At 45.9% G+C, this 18,217-nt stretch overlaps 1 protein-coding gene across 2 annotated transcripts in view; it reads right to left on the reverse strand.

Annotated features, from left to right (window-relative positions):
- Positions 1-1,722: 1,722 nt before the first annotated feature.
- Positions 1,723-18,217, reverse strand: part of SH3BGRL2 (SH3 domain binding glutamate rich protein like 2) — a 37,770-nt gene continuing 21,275 nt past the window's right edge. For both annotated transcript variants that reach the window (XM_072036249.1, XM_072036248.1), the window contains exons 3-4: positions 7,114-7,194; positions 1,723-5,962 (exon numbers count right to left, since the gene is read on the reverse strand). In XM_072036249.1, the coding sequence (XP_071892350.1) occupies positions 5,954-5,962; positions 7,114-7,194 (90 nt within the window). In that variant the 3' untranslated portion in view covers positions 1,723-5,953. The remainder of the gene's footprint in view (positions 5,963-7,113; positions 7,195-18,217) is intronic.

An 18,217-nucleotide genomic window follows, 5' to 3' on the forward strand; every position in this document is an offset into this window, starting at 1 on the left:
TCCGTACTGCTCACCCATCTTCGTTACCTCTCATCTGGTGACACCAGGTGAAGGGAGGCAAACACAGAGCACAGCACCGGGGCTGCAGCTGAAGACATGACCAAGCGTGAAGCAAGGAGAGGCTGGAAAACCCACTGATAAATGTGCTGGAAGTGCACCGAGGGGATTCAGCCGTGACAGGGGAGGTCAGAGCAAGCACAGCCAGAGCAATTTTGCAGCTAGCACAGTGATTTTGGCCTGACACGCGGGAAGACAGGACCGCACCGCAGGAGCGGGGAGGGGGAGAGCCCAAGCCCCGTGCAGCAAGAGCAGACGGGGTTTGGCTGCTGAAGGAAAGGAGACAGATTTTGTACGTGCTTGAGGAAAGAGAAGTAACTTTTTAAAAGATTGCTGGCTCCGTAAGGTCCTTCCAAGAGCTTTATTTTACTCCTGCAGCTGGTGTGAGTTCAAGGAGCGCATCCCCGTCTATCGATTTTTCTGACACCTTGAATTAATCAAAGGTTAAAGTGTGTCAAGAGAATGTTTAATTCATGTATTTAGCGAGTGCCGTCCTTTCATCTGCCCACACAATATGCCCAGGAAATATGCTAAATGGAAGCATTAGCTCAGTCAGAGCTAAAACGAGAAACTGTTAAATGACAAGGCTGCTGCCAAGATGCCGAAAGCAAGTATCAACATCGTCTCTGTTTTTGTTTTCTCCCTCATTTACAAATTCTGCTAGCTGAAGCAATTAAAGCGCTCACTCTGGAGTTGCTTCATGGTGCTGCCACTGTAAGGAGAAATCCTCATCCCGGTGCTTTCCCCTGGACATTGGGGGTGCCCGCAGCCCTCCTGCCCATCTCCAAACGCCCCGGCACCGCTCAGCCTCCTCTGCTCCCAGGCGATGCCCACGTGCAGGATCCCACGGGGCCACCGATGAATTTGGGCAGTGCTCCCGTGTCTTCTCACATCGGTGCCAGGGTGCAGGACACCCGGACCTTTGTGTCTCGGGCTGGGCCAGCCTGGGCATCCCCTCCCGCAGGGGGGAGAGCTGGAAGGCAGAGGCAGCCGAGGTAGAAAGAGCTGGCCGCCTCTCCAGGTAGAGCTTTAATTAGGGAGTTTATAATTAAAGGATGAAAAATGTGTACGTGGACACATGAACATGCTGCCCGTGCCAGGCTTAAAATGTAATTGAGCTCTATTAGTCCTTGCATCTGAGGAGCCGGTCGGTGCATCACCTGGCTCTGCCTCTTCACGCAAAAGCCATCAGCCCCAATTGCCCTTCTCCCACCAGAAGGGATTAAGGATGCAGCTGGGTGTAAGGATGCAGCTAAGGGAAGAGGAGGCGATGGCTGGCAGCTGCTGGAGGAGCAGTTTGGACCCGAACACAGCTTCCATCTTCAGCAAACCCCGTCTGGACCATCTTGGCCAAAGGTAGTTACTGGATGACACTGCCCATGCCACCCCACAGGATCCATCCTTTATTTCCGCAGCATTTATCAACTCACCCAAGCGTAAGAACAGGAGACAAGCAGTCACCCTTTGCCTTCTCCTCCCTTCCTGCCGTTTCCCTGGGGAGGACCTAGACCCGCAGGTGTCCAGCAGAAAACAGCCCCTGCTAAGCACCAGCTCCGAGGCTGCCCAGCACCCTGCCGAGAAGCTGTCACCAGAGGGAGCTGCAGCAAGGAGAAAGCCCTGCGTTTTATCACTGCATCCCACTGCACAAACAACACCGCCCCAGCATCTTTTCAGAACATTTTTTTATTCGATGAACGCGGCGTTAACACAGACTGTCAGACCCCACGCGTGCACAGCATGGGATGCAGCGTGCTCCTGGAGCACCGGGTCTGCATCCGCAGCATCACGGGGACGTCGGGAGCTGAAGCTTTGCGCGCAGGTCTCGGCAGGACGGGACGAAGCACGTTGGGAAGAGGCAAAGGATAGGAAGAAGGGAGTGAGCTGGATCTGCCGCTGCGAGAACGGCTGCTGAGGGTGCTGCCAACGAGACGTTTGGGGCGCAGGGTGGGCAGCCGGGGCTGCCTCCTCCTCACAGCACGCACAAGCAGACCCAGTGAAACCGGCAGACAGGTCCCCTAAGACTGAGGGGATTTGGCACTAGCTGGTGAAGACCCCGCTCTTACCCTGCTGTGAAGCAGCTCTCGTGCCTCAGATCTCGGGCTCTTACTTTTGGAAGCACGGTAGTCCCAAAATAACTGGACTCCCTGAATAAATGGCCTGGCTGGGGGCAGGGGCAGGGAGGGAGGACCAAGAAATCCTCTAATATGAGCTTGGCAACTCTTACTCATCTTAGTGAAGCACTTGGGCCGCTCAACACCTGGATAAGATGGTTATTTTGAAGCATAAAGATGGATTTAGGGGCTTTTTACTCCATTTCCACTTCCTTGGGAGGTTTGATTCTAAACAGTCAATAAAATAATAAAAGAGAGAAAGCCATACTAAGGAAATTCAAGAGTTTACGAGACTCAGCAAGAACTATTTGAGCCCTACAAAGCACGTGTCTTTTGACTCACCAACATCACTTTACTGCGTTATTAAAAAAATAGCAATAATAGAAACTTGCTCTCTCTGAGTTCAAAGTCGAGCACGTCTGAGAAGATCCTGCGCCAACAGTCCTCCTCCTGGCAAGGCACTATCCAGCCGTGTGGCACCACCGAGAATACCTCTGTCACAGCCCCTGGAACAGTCAGTGTGTGGGCACACGCAGCAACTTTAGCTCGGTACAAAGATTAAAATTTAATTCACGCTGCTCTCTCCCTTTTAAAAAGCGGGGTACATACAAATCTTAACTAAAAACTGGGACCATTTGGTTCTCCACAGGACGTTTCTGTTACCTGAACGTTTCATTATTACAAAACTGGTTAAAAAATTCCAGATCATCTCGTGTAACAAACTAGAACTCTGCTTGCTTTCATTACAAAAATAAGGCTGTTGCACAACAGGCAAAATTCACACTCAAGCAACACACAGACTCTCTTTTTATGAGCTGGCCATGTACAATTTGCAAGCAAACACTGCCGATCCCCGTGAGCCAGCAGGATGCGTCTGGGGCTCGTGCTGCCCTGCACACGGCCAGCATCACCCGCACGCGTGCTCTGAGACACGCCACCGCTGCCCAACAGCCGCAGCAGAACTTGCTCTGCACTGAACTGGAGGCTTCAGTTCCACAACTAGCAACATTCAAGAGTTTTGTGGAACTCATTTCATCCCCAGAGAACTCAGTGTGACTTTGCCTTCCCCGTGAGTAAGCCTGGGATCCACGCGGGATCACTGCAGCGGATACACCTACCACTTCTGAGAGCTTTTCGAAGCTGGGACTTCGGGCAGTTTTCTAAGTTTACAGTGTTATCAAGTACGTGATAAATCCAGGATGGCTTCTCTGTAATTAACTGTGTCATTACATAAATTTGTATCTGTATTCTTTTTCAAAGTTAAATATTTTAAACTTTTTTTTTCTTTTTTTTAAGGAATATTCTATATAACCTGTTAATGTACAGCTCCACCTCACGTCACTTTCCCTTCTTAGAGCGAGGTTCAAGTCTCACCAGAACGTGGGAACGGTGACAAGAACATCACAATAACTTACTACATATAACAAACTTCCTAAAAATGCATATTCACATACTCATATATACAGACATACACACGTATATGTGCACGCTATCAACTCCCATTAAGGAGTCCTCTAGAGAAGGTGCTCTAACGAAGATTTTGGCTAGGAAATGCAACCATGGACTCGAAATCTGTGTGTGCTCTTGCTCCATCTAGTTCCCTTAACTGAGCTGAGGAGGCACCAGAGGATCTGAAGGGAAACTGATTGGTGGATGGACATCTTTTAAAACTTACCATCTCCTTTTTTAAAGCTTTCTTGCCTTTATACTAAAGGGAAAATTCATCGAGTATTCCCTTTGTACTAAGTGGAAAAGTAACTAAGCAGCTTGTAGCTGAGACAACACCAAGAGGAAGGTAACCTGTGCTTTACCCCAGAAACTCGTAGTCATAAACAGTGCTCATGTCATACCTCTGTAGTCTTGAGTCACCTCTTGTCCAAAATCTGAGAGGCAACAGCTCCCCTGTTGTTCAGCATCTTTGGATGGTGACCTAGCACGTACCCTCAGCAACCTGCGAACAGGACCGACCTTGGCAGCGTGGTTGGTAACAGCTGGCAAAGCTTCAGTCCAGGGGATCTCAACAGCCATGAAGGCAGGGCCAACAGAAACCTCATGAAGCTTGGAAAGGGCAAGTGCCGCGCTCTGTCCTTGGGGGCGGTGAGGCACCAGTAGAGGCTGGGAAGTGACTGACAGAGTGACAGCCCTGCTGAGAGGGACTGGGTTTTTGGTGAAGGACAGGTTGGTCACAAGCCAGCAATGCTCTTGCTGACAGTTACTGTCCCTCTCTGCTCAGCCCTGGTGAGGCCACATCCAAAATATTGTGCCCACTTTGGGGACCTTTTCCCAGTTGTAGAGGGATGTGAGGCAACTGGAGACAGTAGGCCCTCCACCACACCTAAGCAGCCAGGTGCCTAAAGCAGAACCTACAAACAGAAGGTAGGGAAGCTGTGCTTGGTTAGTCTGGCACAAGAAGGCTAAGAGGTGACCTAATAACACCCTACAACTATCTTGAGGGCACGAAAAGGATGGTACCAAACTCTTCCCATGAGTGCCAGAAAATACAGGAATGGCAACAGCCACAGATTACAACCTGGGAGTGCGTGCTTGGCACTAGGGGAGTCCTGCAGCATCAGCACAAGGTGCAAGATCTCCACCTCTGGATGCCTCTAACACTCTGTGAAACAACCTCACAACTGACCAGAGCTGAGCTGGTGTTAGCCCTGGTTTTGACAAGGCTGGACCAGATGATCCCCAGCTGTCCTTTCCAGCTAACCTGTCTAGGACACCACAGTTACTGATTTTAATAGAACATGTGATTTGTTACACAGACAGGGTTGCTTCCTGACACTTCTTACAAGAAGCTGGGCTTCCTTCGAGCCACAGTCAGAGGCCGGGCATTGCAAAGAAGCTTTCCCACGTAATTGGTTGTCCTGACTCTCTCGTGGCTAATGGTGGAACTGTGTTTTATTAAAAATTGACTCCAAGTTTTGGCAAAATTTCATCTTAAGACAATCCAATTATAAAGTTCCAATTTGGGGTGTTAAGTCCTTCTCAATAGAGAAATACCTATGTAATCTTTAGCTATAAGACCTCTTCTGACCTACCAAGTATAATCCCACCAAGTGTTTTCACCTGCCTTTCACCCTCATTTGGAATAGGAACCACGTCAAAATATTTCACTTTGGCACCCCCTCCACAATAACAACTGTTTTTAAACAGCCAGTTGCAATGTGCACCATGAGGCAAATCAAGGTTTCGTGAAAAAGGTCAGCAACCCGTGCTTCTTACAATAAACCCGATCTAGCACAAACATAACAATAAATAAATGGGTAGCAAAAATACAGCAGTTACTGGCTTGGACTGAGATCTTCAGATAACAGTTTTTGCCCTCTGAGCTAGCACAAACATTCCAATAACCACCAGCACTTTTACTGTCATGACGACCTAACTTCAACAACAGTAGCTGGAACAATCAAAAAAAGGTAAGGAACCCAACTATGTGAGAGTACCCACGAATGACAGCAGCCCCCACTTCCACTTCTTATCTTTAAACGTGTGTCTATTAGAATATCAGTGCCAGCTGCAAAAGCAATCCAAAGCCAAAAGTGGAACACCAACAGTGAGTATTTTAAAAAGGAAGATCAGTAGCCCGGACTTAATCCTACTCCATATACGTGTTATTAACCCCGAATTGTTGGAGAGCACTGTCTCATGGCAAGCAGACTACTACTAAGGATGCGTTTGCTCTATCACAGTGATCCATAAGTGAAGCTGTCGTGTGCTGAAGGACAGGGTCATTCATCCAGAAGATGCGGTTGGTGATAGTTCAGATAGGTTTTCTAGGGTTATGACTCCTATTTAAAAGAAAAATAAGAGTAATTAAAAAAAGATTATTAACGCTATGAATGCATTTTCATCTTCTGCATCTGTGACTTTCACACATTCACACAGCAGCTAAGGACACGGCACTCTGCAAGAGTAGCAGACTGATGCAGCGACGTGGCCAAGTTTGTACAGACAACCCTGCGGGACTGCAGCAGGTGCTTTCCCAGGAACACAGATGCACAGGGGCTGCTACTTCTGACTGCAGCAAAACAGCACCTTTTTCTTAGGACTAATTGTCCAAGCACCAAAGCAAGGCAGACTGCAAGAATAACCTGTTTTTGGGGTTCCCTGCTGACTTCCCTTCCTACTCCTCTTCCCCAGGGGATCCAGAAATAAATGACTTGCTGGCAGGAGTAACTCTCTGGATAGCCAAGAACAACCATCTAGGCCTGAAACAGCACTGCTACCCAGCACAGCTATACCTACAGCAGCAAACGGAAGGAAATAATCTCCTGTGTGTCTGATCTACTGCCCAAAGGGGCACCATACAGCCTCTTGAACAAATGTCCAGGATCATTCAGGCTTCCATATGGCGATAAAAGCTCATCTATTTCACTGTCCTCACAGAAAGATGTTAAATGGCTTGATTTCAAATTCTTTTCCGATTTGCTTATATGCATTCTTTAAAATTTAATTATTATCCAAAAAGTTGCTACAACTCCTGGCTGCTCCATCATTTCGGCATTTAAAAAAAATAATAATGCATAATGAAGCAATGCTGTCCTGCTTGGGCCACTAAGGCTGGTTCTAAGCCAGGCTGGTTCAGCACAATCATATTTTGGTGACATAAGCTCTGGATATTTCAGTGACCAAGACCCTAGCTCTGTCCTGTTAAGTATGCCAGTTGCTTTCAATTTACTATGACAATGTGTAGCAAAATGTACTCTTTAAACATTATTTACCTGCAGTCTCAGCTTACCTCATGTATATGCTTAGTGTCACTTTGCTTTACAAAATGCTTTGCACTGCAATTGTTTCAGTTACCTCATTAGCATGATGTTGGTATGGACAGCTATAGTGCACAGAGGTGCATCTGGTCACAGGGAGTTCATTCAGTTCAAGGGCAGCTCAGTCTGAATATTTCAAGAATCCCACGAAAAGTCTGCCATATGACACTGACCTTTGATGCTAAATTTGGTTTCAGTCCAAGAAAGGAAAAGACAGTGTTGCTCTCCTTTGATTCAAAAAAGCCTTCGTAATCCTAGAGGGGAAAAAAAAAAAAAGGAAAAAAAGATGAGAACATTTGTATTTGTGTTTTCCTGCTTGATCTTCCCACACCATGTGTCAGAGTAAAGGGTGATAAGCAATAATGCTCAGGAAAACACTGGTACTTACCTGCATTGCCCTATGCAAACCTAACAGCTATTCTAGAAGGCAGTGATATCACCAACCATGATGGCAAAGTAAAACACATAGATGCTTTAATTGAAACACTTTTCATTACCTTACTTGACAAAAAAATATAAAAAAGGATTTACATGAACAAGAAATCTGTTGTGGGCATATTTTAAAGGTACTTCAGTGCCAAACAATGCAAGTAAGTTTCCAATGAGGTTTTCAACTTGCATTTTAGCAAACCAAGATACTAACATGGAAACATCCAAGGAGAAATTCTAAGGCAACTGAACTCCTTAGTTCTTCCGTGGTGGAACAGAAGACTTAGCACCACTATTTCCTTCGAAATCAGCAAGCATATCTCAGCCTTGGACAACCACATACTTAACTATAAAATATTACCATAAGGAATTTTGTTTTATGGAAATATTATTTAAAACAAGCTTTATTATCACAATTATGTCCTCTTTGTGTTTTAACTGCTTAAGATCAGGTTCTGATCTCCAAGTGTTACTACTACTTTTATCAATTCGTTTTTACTGCACTGGACACCTGTGACTCTTCTATCTACCAGATGAGCTGACAGTTTTCAGTTTTTGAGGGACGGAGATGAAAACAGAGCACGGTTTAGTGAACGGATTTGGCACACAGTGAGAAGCCAGGAAGTTTCAGGTTCTCTTAGTGGTTTGGTAAATATTTCCTCTATGACCACTGGCAAACAATAAAGCACCCAGTTCAGATTCCTTTTCTCCTCCACATAACCATAAAGTGGAAATATTAATCCCTATTTAACCACTTCTGACACGTAAAATACTCTGTAAATGTCGGGAAACTTCAGGTGTGTTCACCATTACATAGCAATTATCCCTAAACATCTAAGATTAGCAGTTATGCTTAACTTAGAAGCATTTAACAAGAGATAATCCTTTAAATACGGACTGTGCACACACACACCTTCAATACAGAACAGTAACAGGTAGGCCCTGTGCCTCCACATACCTTCCACCTCCGTAACAGACGTTCACAACGCCCCTGACCCCTAAAGTCAGCACTTCTTTGGCTCCTATCCTCTGACCTGGTTGCTTTTTGAGAGCTCATTTCTCATTGTTAAAGCACTGCTGCACCGATGTGGACACCACCTTCCCAGCAAAGTGTCACTGCAGCTGCAGACAGTCGAGTACCTTCAGCCTAGAAACAGCCACACTTCGTGCTACGTGCTTTCCCAGCCAATGTCTACATGAAAACCATCTGCCCTCCAAGATGCAGAGAGCCAGCAGAAGCCCGTGATGTTCGTAAGGCCTCAGATGTATTGGCTGACATGAGCAGAAGGAGCAAGATCTCCTTCTTAAGGTGACTTCTTGCCACTGCCTTCTTAAGAGATGGCACATTGCTTTGCCATACCCGGGCACCAGGCAGTATTCCACACGTGCTTCTTCCGTCTGTTTTTCAGTCCCATGTGTTTTTTCCAAGCATGATGCATAACTTCCAGCAAACACCACCTACTCACGTTGCTTTACAGGAAGAGCTCAGTTTATTTGCTTTCACTGCCAGGGGAACGAAGCGTTTGTAGGGATAAAGCCGCTCTGGAGCAAAGGAAGGTGGAATCTCCTGCAACGATCAGCAGCACGGACTGGAAAACAGGCTTTGCAGGCAGATGCTGCTTATCATTAAGGGCACAGAACTATTACTATCACATTTTTAAATGCTAACACATTAAGATTTTAGGCACAGTTTCAAGCTCCCTCTTTGTTAATTTTAGGTGTGATCCATTCTGCCCAACTTTGAAATTAGGCATACAATTAACCAGAGGAAACAGGCATATTTACATCAATTAAAATCAATAAAGGTGATGAACTGATGCTAATTTCTAATTTAACATAAATTCTCATATAAACTGAACACAATTAACATCAATTAATGGCCATAAAGTAAATCCAAATAAAACTGTCAGGCCATAGCAAAAACTGAAGCAGTACTGGAAGCAACCCCAACAGTGCCATGGCTGAGAAGAGAACCACGTGCTCAGTAAATACCTGGGTAAGTAATACATTCAGCAGTGATGTAGTAGTAAATGAGTAATACTGAAATACTCAGCAATAATTACTGAAATACTCAGCAATACTGAAGCTCTGCCATGGGGTGTTCAATTGAGCCCTTGATCTCAAAGAACAAGACCTGAAAACTGCATGGCTGCTGTTCCACCTGAGGACGAGGCAGCCTGGCTTTGCTACGGCAGATGAAAGGCCACAAGGGACACGAGGTAGATGAGCACCCACATGTGAAGACAGCGCCCGATCTGAGAAATAACCTTGTTTTCCTCCACTGGGCTGAACTACAGGTGCGTCACGCTATTGTGCAGCTGAAGGTAGGGCAGCACTGGACAGGTACAACCCACAGGAGAGAGGGAAGAACCCTTTTAGTATCAGGGCAGGTGTAAATTGGTTGAAGCTGCTCATTACAACCCAGCGAACCATAAGCAGCCACCCAGGCAGCTGTTGCAAGCATTTCTGCAGCAGCACGGCTCAAGGAGACATCATTTCCAGTGCCTATCAAGAGCACCCTTTCCTCTGAAGTGCGAGTTACCAATTTTTACTTCCAGAAGCGCCCACAGGCTTTTTCCACATTTCTGCTGGCTGGATCAAAGCTGGATTAACTCACTGAAAGAAACCAGAAACATTTGGGCCACGTGCAGAGACACTAACTCAGTGGGTGGGGACGTGAAAATCCCTGTCTCACGTAACAAACATCCTGCTGCTGAGAGCAGGGGCTGAGGAAGGCAAATGGTGCTTCAGAGGAAGCTGGGAGCTTCATACACAGCCCACTCGCAAGCCAAGAGCTTCCCCTTGATAAATCTCCACGGGGCACTGCCTCACACGGAGGAAGGCCACCACCAACCTGTTTTTGGCAAGGCAGCAGCCCCCTGGTTCTGCACCAGGCTTCGCTGCCAGCAGCGAGCTCCTGCAGTCCCCTTGCCACGGCACCACGCAGCTCCATGCATCCCAGCAGAGCAGCGCTGCCTCGCCCCTGGAGGCGCGGGGAAAGCAGCTGTTAGCCTAAAAATACACACGCGTGGCAAATTGCCACCCACTGCACCGCTGTGGAAGGCAACCCTGCACACAAACAGCATTTCGACCGTGTCTGTTGCTTTAAATTATGATCCCTGGTGCCTTCCAGAGCTGCTAATTGCACGTGATTAACACGCAAAATCCTGGCGGACTCGGGAGCTGATTAAGGCTAATAAACCAAAGGGGACAGTGGACATGAATCATCAGCGACGCAGGGATGCTCAATCCCTCTGGAGAAGCTGAAAAGCCACAAAAAAATAAAAATACAGGTGATAAATCACAAAGATGAAGGTATGAAAGGTTACAGAGAATGATGAACGCCAGTTAGGGTAAAAAATACATCTCGGGATGGTTTGAGGGGACAGAGGAGCGACAGGACAATAAATAAGGTGAGTAAAAAGCTATTCCAAGTCAGAAAATTCTTCTTAACAGGATCCCAACCACCTGACTGCTTCAGACCTGGCTTTCATCTCTGCTTTCCCTGCTCCTGCAGAGTGATTCTTAACCAGACTAGAGGCAGCCCGGGGCTGAAAAGGTTTTCAGAAGCAAACCCACCCCAGGCAGTAACGGGAGGACGGCTGCGAAGCTCACTGCAGCAGCAGGACGGGCGGCGCTCGACGCAGAGCTCAGAAGCACAGGAGGCACACTAAATACTTAGGTGGCCTTACCAGAAGGCTGGAGTTCATGAAAGAGGAATGTAATAAGAATTATTTAATAAGTTAGTGATATACTTGCTTCAGAAAAATAGCTAGAGTCAGGGAAAGTGCTCATTTACGTGGGTTTTATGCCAATTTATCCCAGTAGGAAGCTGCTGGTCCTTGGGAATCCCCCCTTGCTTGGAAATGCCACCTCCAAGGTAGCTCAGGTACACTAAGGCTGTAGTAAATAAACCCTGGCAGTGCTGGGAAGAAACTATTTGCTGCACACCAAAGGTAAAACTGCCAGAACTGCAGACCAGCATAACTTATGGTTCGTGCTTCAAGGATAATAACAAGGGAGTGATGACAGCGGGTCAAAGTAAACCATTAACGCAGAGCAGATTTCATTTAGCAGTTAGCAGTTATACAGATACTGCCTGCACATCGCTGCAGCTGGGAGCAGGAGCACATTTTACCTGATGACATTTCCAAAACAGCGACTGTGAGTAAAATTCCTCCCAGGAAGTTTCTTTAAAAGAGCAGGCTGGCTGTGCTGGTGCTGGCTTTTAACTCACAAGAAGAGAAAGAGTGAGCTGTTAAACATCTCAGGCAAATCCTGAATGTTTATCAGGTGCTTGCCACACAAAGGAGCAGAAAAACAAGCAACTTGCCCAAGCGCAGCTCGACTGCTTTTTATAATGATTTAAAAAAAATGTACTGATTATTGTACAGCACTTAAAGAGAAATCTATTGCCATGCTGCTTTAATTTGTTTCTCGTCAGCAATCATTTTTAATGTCTGATTGCGATCTCTCCATTATTTTAAAAGGGGCAAGGTAATTGCTCTTACAAGAAATAATGGCGAGCTCGCAATTTCAATGCACTGAAGGAGCACTCTGCTGCTGCCCGAGCTAGTGCTGGATGCCAGCGAGCTGTTAGCATCCTTCCTGAAAAGGGCAGCTGAGTTCGCTGGGCCAGCTGACATTCACTCACTGATCTGATTAGGATTACAATGGAAAGCCTTACTCAGCACGGTTCTCCTTGGAGTGTGAGCACACGGGTGTGAGCCTGTTTGCACTACTACATAGATACAAAATAAGAAGATCTCATCTACACGACACAGGACAGCCAAAACATAGCGCAGCTTCCCATTAGCTACCCTTCTGATAAGATCTCTGGGCAGGATTTTTAAAGAGCTTATGTAACTGATTCTACAAAGCATCCTGCTTCTCTCCTCCTAAGGGCTAGATGGTTATTTCCGTAATCTCTCCAGTTGTAGGCTTGCAAAAACAAAGGCTTTAATAAAGAGGAGCCCCGTGCCAGCTCCAGCTCTCTTGTTTGGACAGGGTATGCCAAAGGCACGCTGCCCTGGTGTCTGCCATTCACTCAGGGTACACAGACACGGGCTGTCCAAGAACTGACAGGGCAGGGGGATATCTGGGGGGAACAGTGGCAGAGAAAGTTCTGTGGATGGCAACAGGTGCCCCACTCCTGTGCACCTTCTAGCTCATTATTTTCTGTGTCCAGCTGTTTATTTGGATAAGAATATTATCAAATCCGGCAATGACAGGAGTTGGAGAAGAGAGAGGGACTGAAACCTCAGGGAGTGAGCAATGGTAGTCATCCCCTTACAAGAAATCATGGCTAAAAGACATAAATTAACCAACCTGCACGGACCTATGTCGGCTTTAACATGTTTTAAGGCAGCTGTAACTTTACAATAGGCACGACAACCACACCAGTTGCTTTTCCTCTCTGAACATTTTACTCCTCCCAAGATCAGGTGACACCTCTGAGCACAAACCACAAAACACAACAGATTTCCCTTTCCCTCTGTTTATTTGGGGAATGAGGCACTGCTGAGAACATCTTTCAACCTTTTCTTTGTTTTCTGTGGTTCCTTCACAGAACAGCAATAGAAAGGCAATAAAGAAAGCAGAAAGGCACACTAACTGTACTGGTGATGTGATGTATTAACACCATGGTTATTTATAAATGGACTGTAACTGCTGCATCTTCAAAGCGTTTCTTAAACATACCCATATAAACGTGATTGCAAGTGGTGCAATGGTGCACTGAATTAGTTATTTTATCCTTCTTGTTCTCTGACAACAGCCACAACCCTCACTAGATGTTGCTCCATCTATTTCCCGTACAATACTACGTACCCTCAAAATATTACAGCCATTTAACACACTTCCTTATCTTTTCCTCGGTATATTTTACTAGCCCAGGCCTTTTATAAAAGCCAATAACCAAAGTCATCATGACCCATTCAAGAATAAACTCCTTATCCCCAAGAAATTATGGCACAATATTTTGCATGACATCGTGTCCTGGTTTCATGCAAAAGAGAACTAGGATCCCAAACAAAATTGCTGGTAACTGATGCCACACTGATTATCCATGAGTCCTGCAGAACATCAGTGCAATTAAAAAAAAAAAAAGACAAATTGTGGTATTTTCTACTATATTCTGTTAAGGTGATGGTTCTAATTTTACACTGGTCATCTTTAGCTCTTTTAAAATACATAAACTAGATATAATACATACTACAGGACAGACAGCAAGCACTGACACATTACTGGTACCAGCTCTAACTGCTCTGGGGATGAAAAAATTCTTGCATTACCTTATTACTGCTGAGTTTCTACCTTCTTAAGCTCTAACACTGGGCAGGCTGGATACATTTTGCCTCTGGCACCGTGCTCCTTGTATACATACCACACAGAGCTAGAGCTCTGTCTTGCAACATGGAAAAGCAGTGGGGAAGTGGATGGCAAAAGCACTGATACAGCCTGAAAGCTACAGCCGTGTGGATCTTGCAAATGGCCTGAGCAGTCAGCACAGGGACAACCAGTGCTCGATACTGTCAGCATGGAGAAGACGTCTGGGCAGGGGCTGCTTTCCAACACCAGCTCTGTCTTCTGTGTTCCTTGCATGAGAAAAAAGCTTCATCAGGAAGGCAAACAGCTCCGTGTCACTGTCCCCAGGTCACTCACATTCAGCCCAGGCTCTGTGGATGTGCAATTGTAAAGGTGACTCAAAACGATTTCAACAAACAGCTTAAACTGACCACATGGGGAAATTCTAACTAATAGAAAAAGTAATTTATCAAGAAAGTTGCAGCGTAATCACTCATTATCTAAATAGACAGTATGTGATCCCTGAGGAATTCACACTAACTTGTATCAAACAAGATTATCCCTCTTGTGAAGGCAGAATGGGACCACCATGATGCTGAGTGAGTTGGATAAGACATTTGCACAGGTGCAGGGAAGCAAATGTAGGCTTGCTGGATACCAAGCTAGCCTCACAACTGCCCTGGCTCCTAAAGACACTACAGCAGGCATGCTAGAGGTGAATTATGCCATATTGCTTGAGGATCCAGAGAAACAGAGTTCAAGCTTTGTGTACCTGTGGGCACAAGAAGTAAGACAAACTCCCCAACGACAGCCCAGGACAGAAATTCTGGGATGGTCTCTAGGCATTTTTCTTAGACCCTCTCTTTTCTTTTTCCTCTTATCAACGAGTAGTTACCGAATTGCTATTTCACACACATAAAAAAGGACAAAAAAAGTATAGGATTTTTTTCCAGGATCTTAAAAAAAATAACAGAAGAGACTGACACTTAACAGTGTAGAGAAATCAGTGCCATGGTAATTCCCCGTGCACTGCCTAGTCTCTCAAGAACACTGCACCCCTTCCAGCAGCATATTTGATTTCTTTCTTGTCTATAGACCCACGTATAACATTTCAGGGAAGGACAACAAATATCATGTGTCCCTGTCTCTGCTGCTGTGCCCACCCGGCACTCCATCAGTGCTTACTTACCCTAGCACTCTAAACCATCTGAGCAGCTTCCAGGAAAAAAAAAAAGAAAGAAGAGTTAGCCTGCTATGTAAATATTTTCCCTTCAGCTCAAACTCCCACCTTAATTTTGGTTGGCCTAAATTTCAGGCAATCTCACATCAGTGGCAGATTTTGTGCATATAAAACTGTCACTGCTTCAGTGTGCTAACTTGAGCTTGTAAGGTTAAAATTAGAGTGCAGCTTCATGGGGAAGTGGAGATTTTCTGTCTTCTGAGAAGATCCAGGATTGGCTTCTAGCCTGAGAAGGCTGTGTTCACTTGTGGGGGTATCAGAGAGAACAGAAGGGGGAGGTGTGAGGTACAGGCCTAATTTCAGACTCCGCTTCTCCAGCATTTCTTTCTAGAGCTGTACCAGGGGGCTGCAATTTCTACTCAAGAGCCACGTACCCAATGTCAGTCCTTGGCATCATGCTACACTCCCTCTTTGAACCTAGCCCTAACGTACCCGGCCACAGCGACCTCTCCATCTGTCTGGAGTTTCAGAGTCTGTACAAAAAATCACTTTTATCTTGCACTAAGTAAGATAATTACTTATCCCTTCTTTTTTTAGATAGTGCTTTTAACTTGCAGGATACTGACTAGTGTTATGGTGTATCCTATCGGTGACTCTTTAGAAAAAAATCTGAGCAACTCACATGCTAACTAGTGTAAGATAAATATGCAATGAGAGGTAGAACATTTAGATTTTTTTTTCCTGTAACCTTGGAAGCAAAGGATTTAATAGCATAAACTTAGAAAAGAAAATGAACTACAGTCTTCATCTTCACATTTTTATTGGATCTGGCCGGGACTCAGTTCATATTTTTTTTCACAGGAGCCCCCATGGTGCTGTGATTTGGATCTGTGACTACAGCAGCCTTGGTAACACACCGGTGTGTTGGCTGTTGCCCAGCAGTGCCTGCACAGCATCAGAGCTCTGTCTGGTTTTTACTCTGCTCCCCAGCACCACCTGCAGTGGGGTTGGGAAGAATTCAGCTGGCCAGAGGGATATTCCACACCAGATAACATCACGCTCAGCAATAAATACGTGGGGTCATGGGGTTGTCTTCCAAGATAGCCATTGCTCAGAGACATGCTGGAGCTGTCTGCTTTTGGGATATGGTATGGGATCGTCTCGTATCACTTGGTCGTTTTATCCCCTTACCTTCACTTACTGAAATGCTTCTCCTGACCCACCTGTTGTTCTCACTTCTCTTCCTATTCTCTTCCCTGTCCTGCTTGGAGGAGTGGCGTGAGCAACCATCTGTGTGGCTCCTTAGGCACTAACAGCAATCTGTTTTGGCTCCTGAACAGGGACTTCTGAGGGTTCAAGACAGTGACAGATTTGATAAGTGTGTGCCAGGCTGAACTTAGAGCTGTTTACCTGTCACTTGCTGCCGCTGGTTACAACGTTGACTTCTCTGTTCTGGATGTTGATTGATTTGTTCCCTCACTTGCTCCATTGCTTGCTCCCTTTCCTTCTGTACATCACACACCAGGGGCTGTTAATGTTGCTGTGGCTGTGTTATTATTCTGGTTTGCCTGGAAGAGCTATAAGAAAAGCACTGGCCTTGAGCCTAATCTGGTATTTGGCCCCTGCACTGCCATCCCCGTATTCTGCGAACCATTTTGTGGAGACAATCAGCAGTTGGTCCTTTCTCCTCTACTCCAGGAGCCACTTTGTGAAGGAATGATCAAAGACATCTTCTGCTTTCACCCTCATTGCAGTGGCCTTCCAATTTCTTGCATAACCCTGTGTAACCACATTGCTTGTACTGGTGCTGATTACGGCTCTTCATAGGGTTAACCACCCCGCTGGAAATCCCACACAGCATGCCCCGAGGCAACTAATTGCAGGGCAGCAAGGCACTTGGGAGAACTTGAGTAGGTAGCTAGGGCAGCTTTCTCACTGCCATGCCTGTGAGCCACGCCACCAAGGTGCACCGAAACAATCAGCAGGGAGAGCAGGCTGCCAGATTTGGAATGGCTCCGGTGGACCTCAGGTGGGAACATAAGGGTGAGCTATTTATTCACAGCTCAGCAGGCCCATGACACGTCCAGGAGGACACGCAAGGTACAGGTGGGCTTGTGACTGAGGAGTGGACCTGAACGCTGAAGCCATTAGGCAGGTCATCCATAAATGCAAAATGTGCCACAATCAAGCAAGTCAAGATTTACCGAGTCTGGTTGGCATGGAGTTAGCTTCCTTTGCAGCACACACAGGGTACCGGGTTTTGGATCTGTGACTAAAACAGCCTTGATAACACACCAGTGTTTTGGCTACTGCCCAACAGCACTTGCAGAGCATCAAAGTCTTGCCTGTTTCTCACTGTGCCCCATTCTCACCCTTCAAAATGAATAAGCTGGAGGTGGGCAAGGAGTTTGGAACGGGGCACAGCTGAGGGAGCTGATCCAAACTGGCCAAAGAGATACTACATACCATGTAACAGCATGCTCAGCAATAAGAGCTGGGGAGGGAGGGTTCTTCTTTCAAGGCAGCTGTTGCTCAGAGACTGGGTTGGCCCTGGTCTGCTTTTGGGAAGTTGTGAGTGATTGCCTTCCCATCATCTGCTCTTTGTGTCCCCGCCTTTTCTTCATCCACTAAACTCTCTTTATCTCAGCTCACAAGTTCTATTTTTTTTTTTTTTTTTGCTCTTCCTGTTCTCCCCAAGTCCTGCTGGGTGAGGTAGGGGGGAAGGGGAGATGAGTGAGCAAGAAGCTGTGTGGGTGCTCAGCTGCTGGCAGGGGTCAATGCTCGGCCCTCCGTTATTGTGCACAAGGACTCCAGCGAAATTCATCTGAAAAATGCTAGAGATGGACATTTAATGTAAGACTAAAATGTCGATCCACACTTTAGTAAGGGAGAGGATTAGAACCCTGCTGTTAAAAGGTCACATGGTACCTTCTGGTGGAAGAAAAACAAAGACAAAAAAGGAAAGAAAAGATTTTTAAAGCAATCATCATAGGCTTCTGGACAGACACAGGCTGAAAAATCTATAGTAAATGAGTGGCAGCAAGCCAATAGAACAATGCAGTTCTTCAGGTCAGTGTCTCAGTAGTACACACAGTGGTGAGAACAGACTAGCCTTCCTAATAAGCACTTCTTTCCCAAATTAGAATAATGCCAATGCCTTAAAGAAAGGGGTTAAAGCACAGCACATAGCAGAATCGCCAAATGTCATCCTAAGATGACTAAAACTGGATGAATGCCTTCTTCAATTCTGAGACTCGTGATTATCTGTGATCTCATTACATGATGAAACTGCTTTAGAAAGAGCTACCCAAAGAAGTATGTACTATTACATGAAACAAAACGTTAACTGAAGGTCTCATATA

Source organism: Anas platyrhynchos, chromosome 3 (genome assembly GCF_047663525.1).
Source record: "Anas platyrhynchos isolate ZD024472 breed Pekin duck chromosome 3, IASCAAS_PekinDuck_T2T, whole genome shotgun sequence".
NCBI classification, from domain to species: Eukaryota; Metazoa; Chordata; class Aves; order Anseriformes; family Anatidae; genus Anas; species Anas platyrhynchos.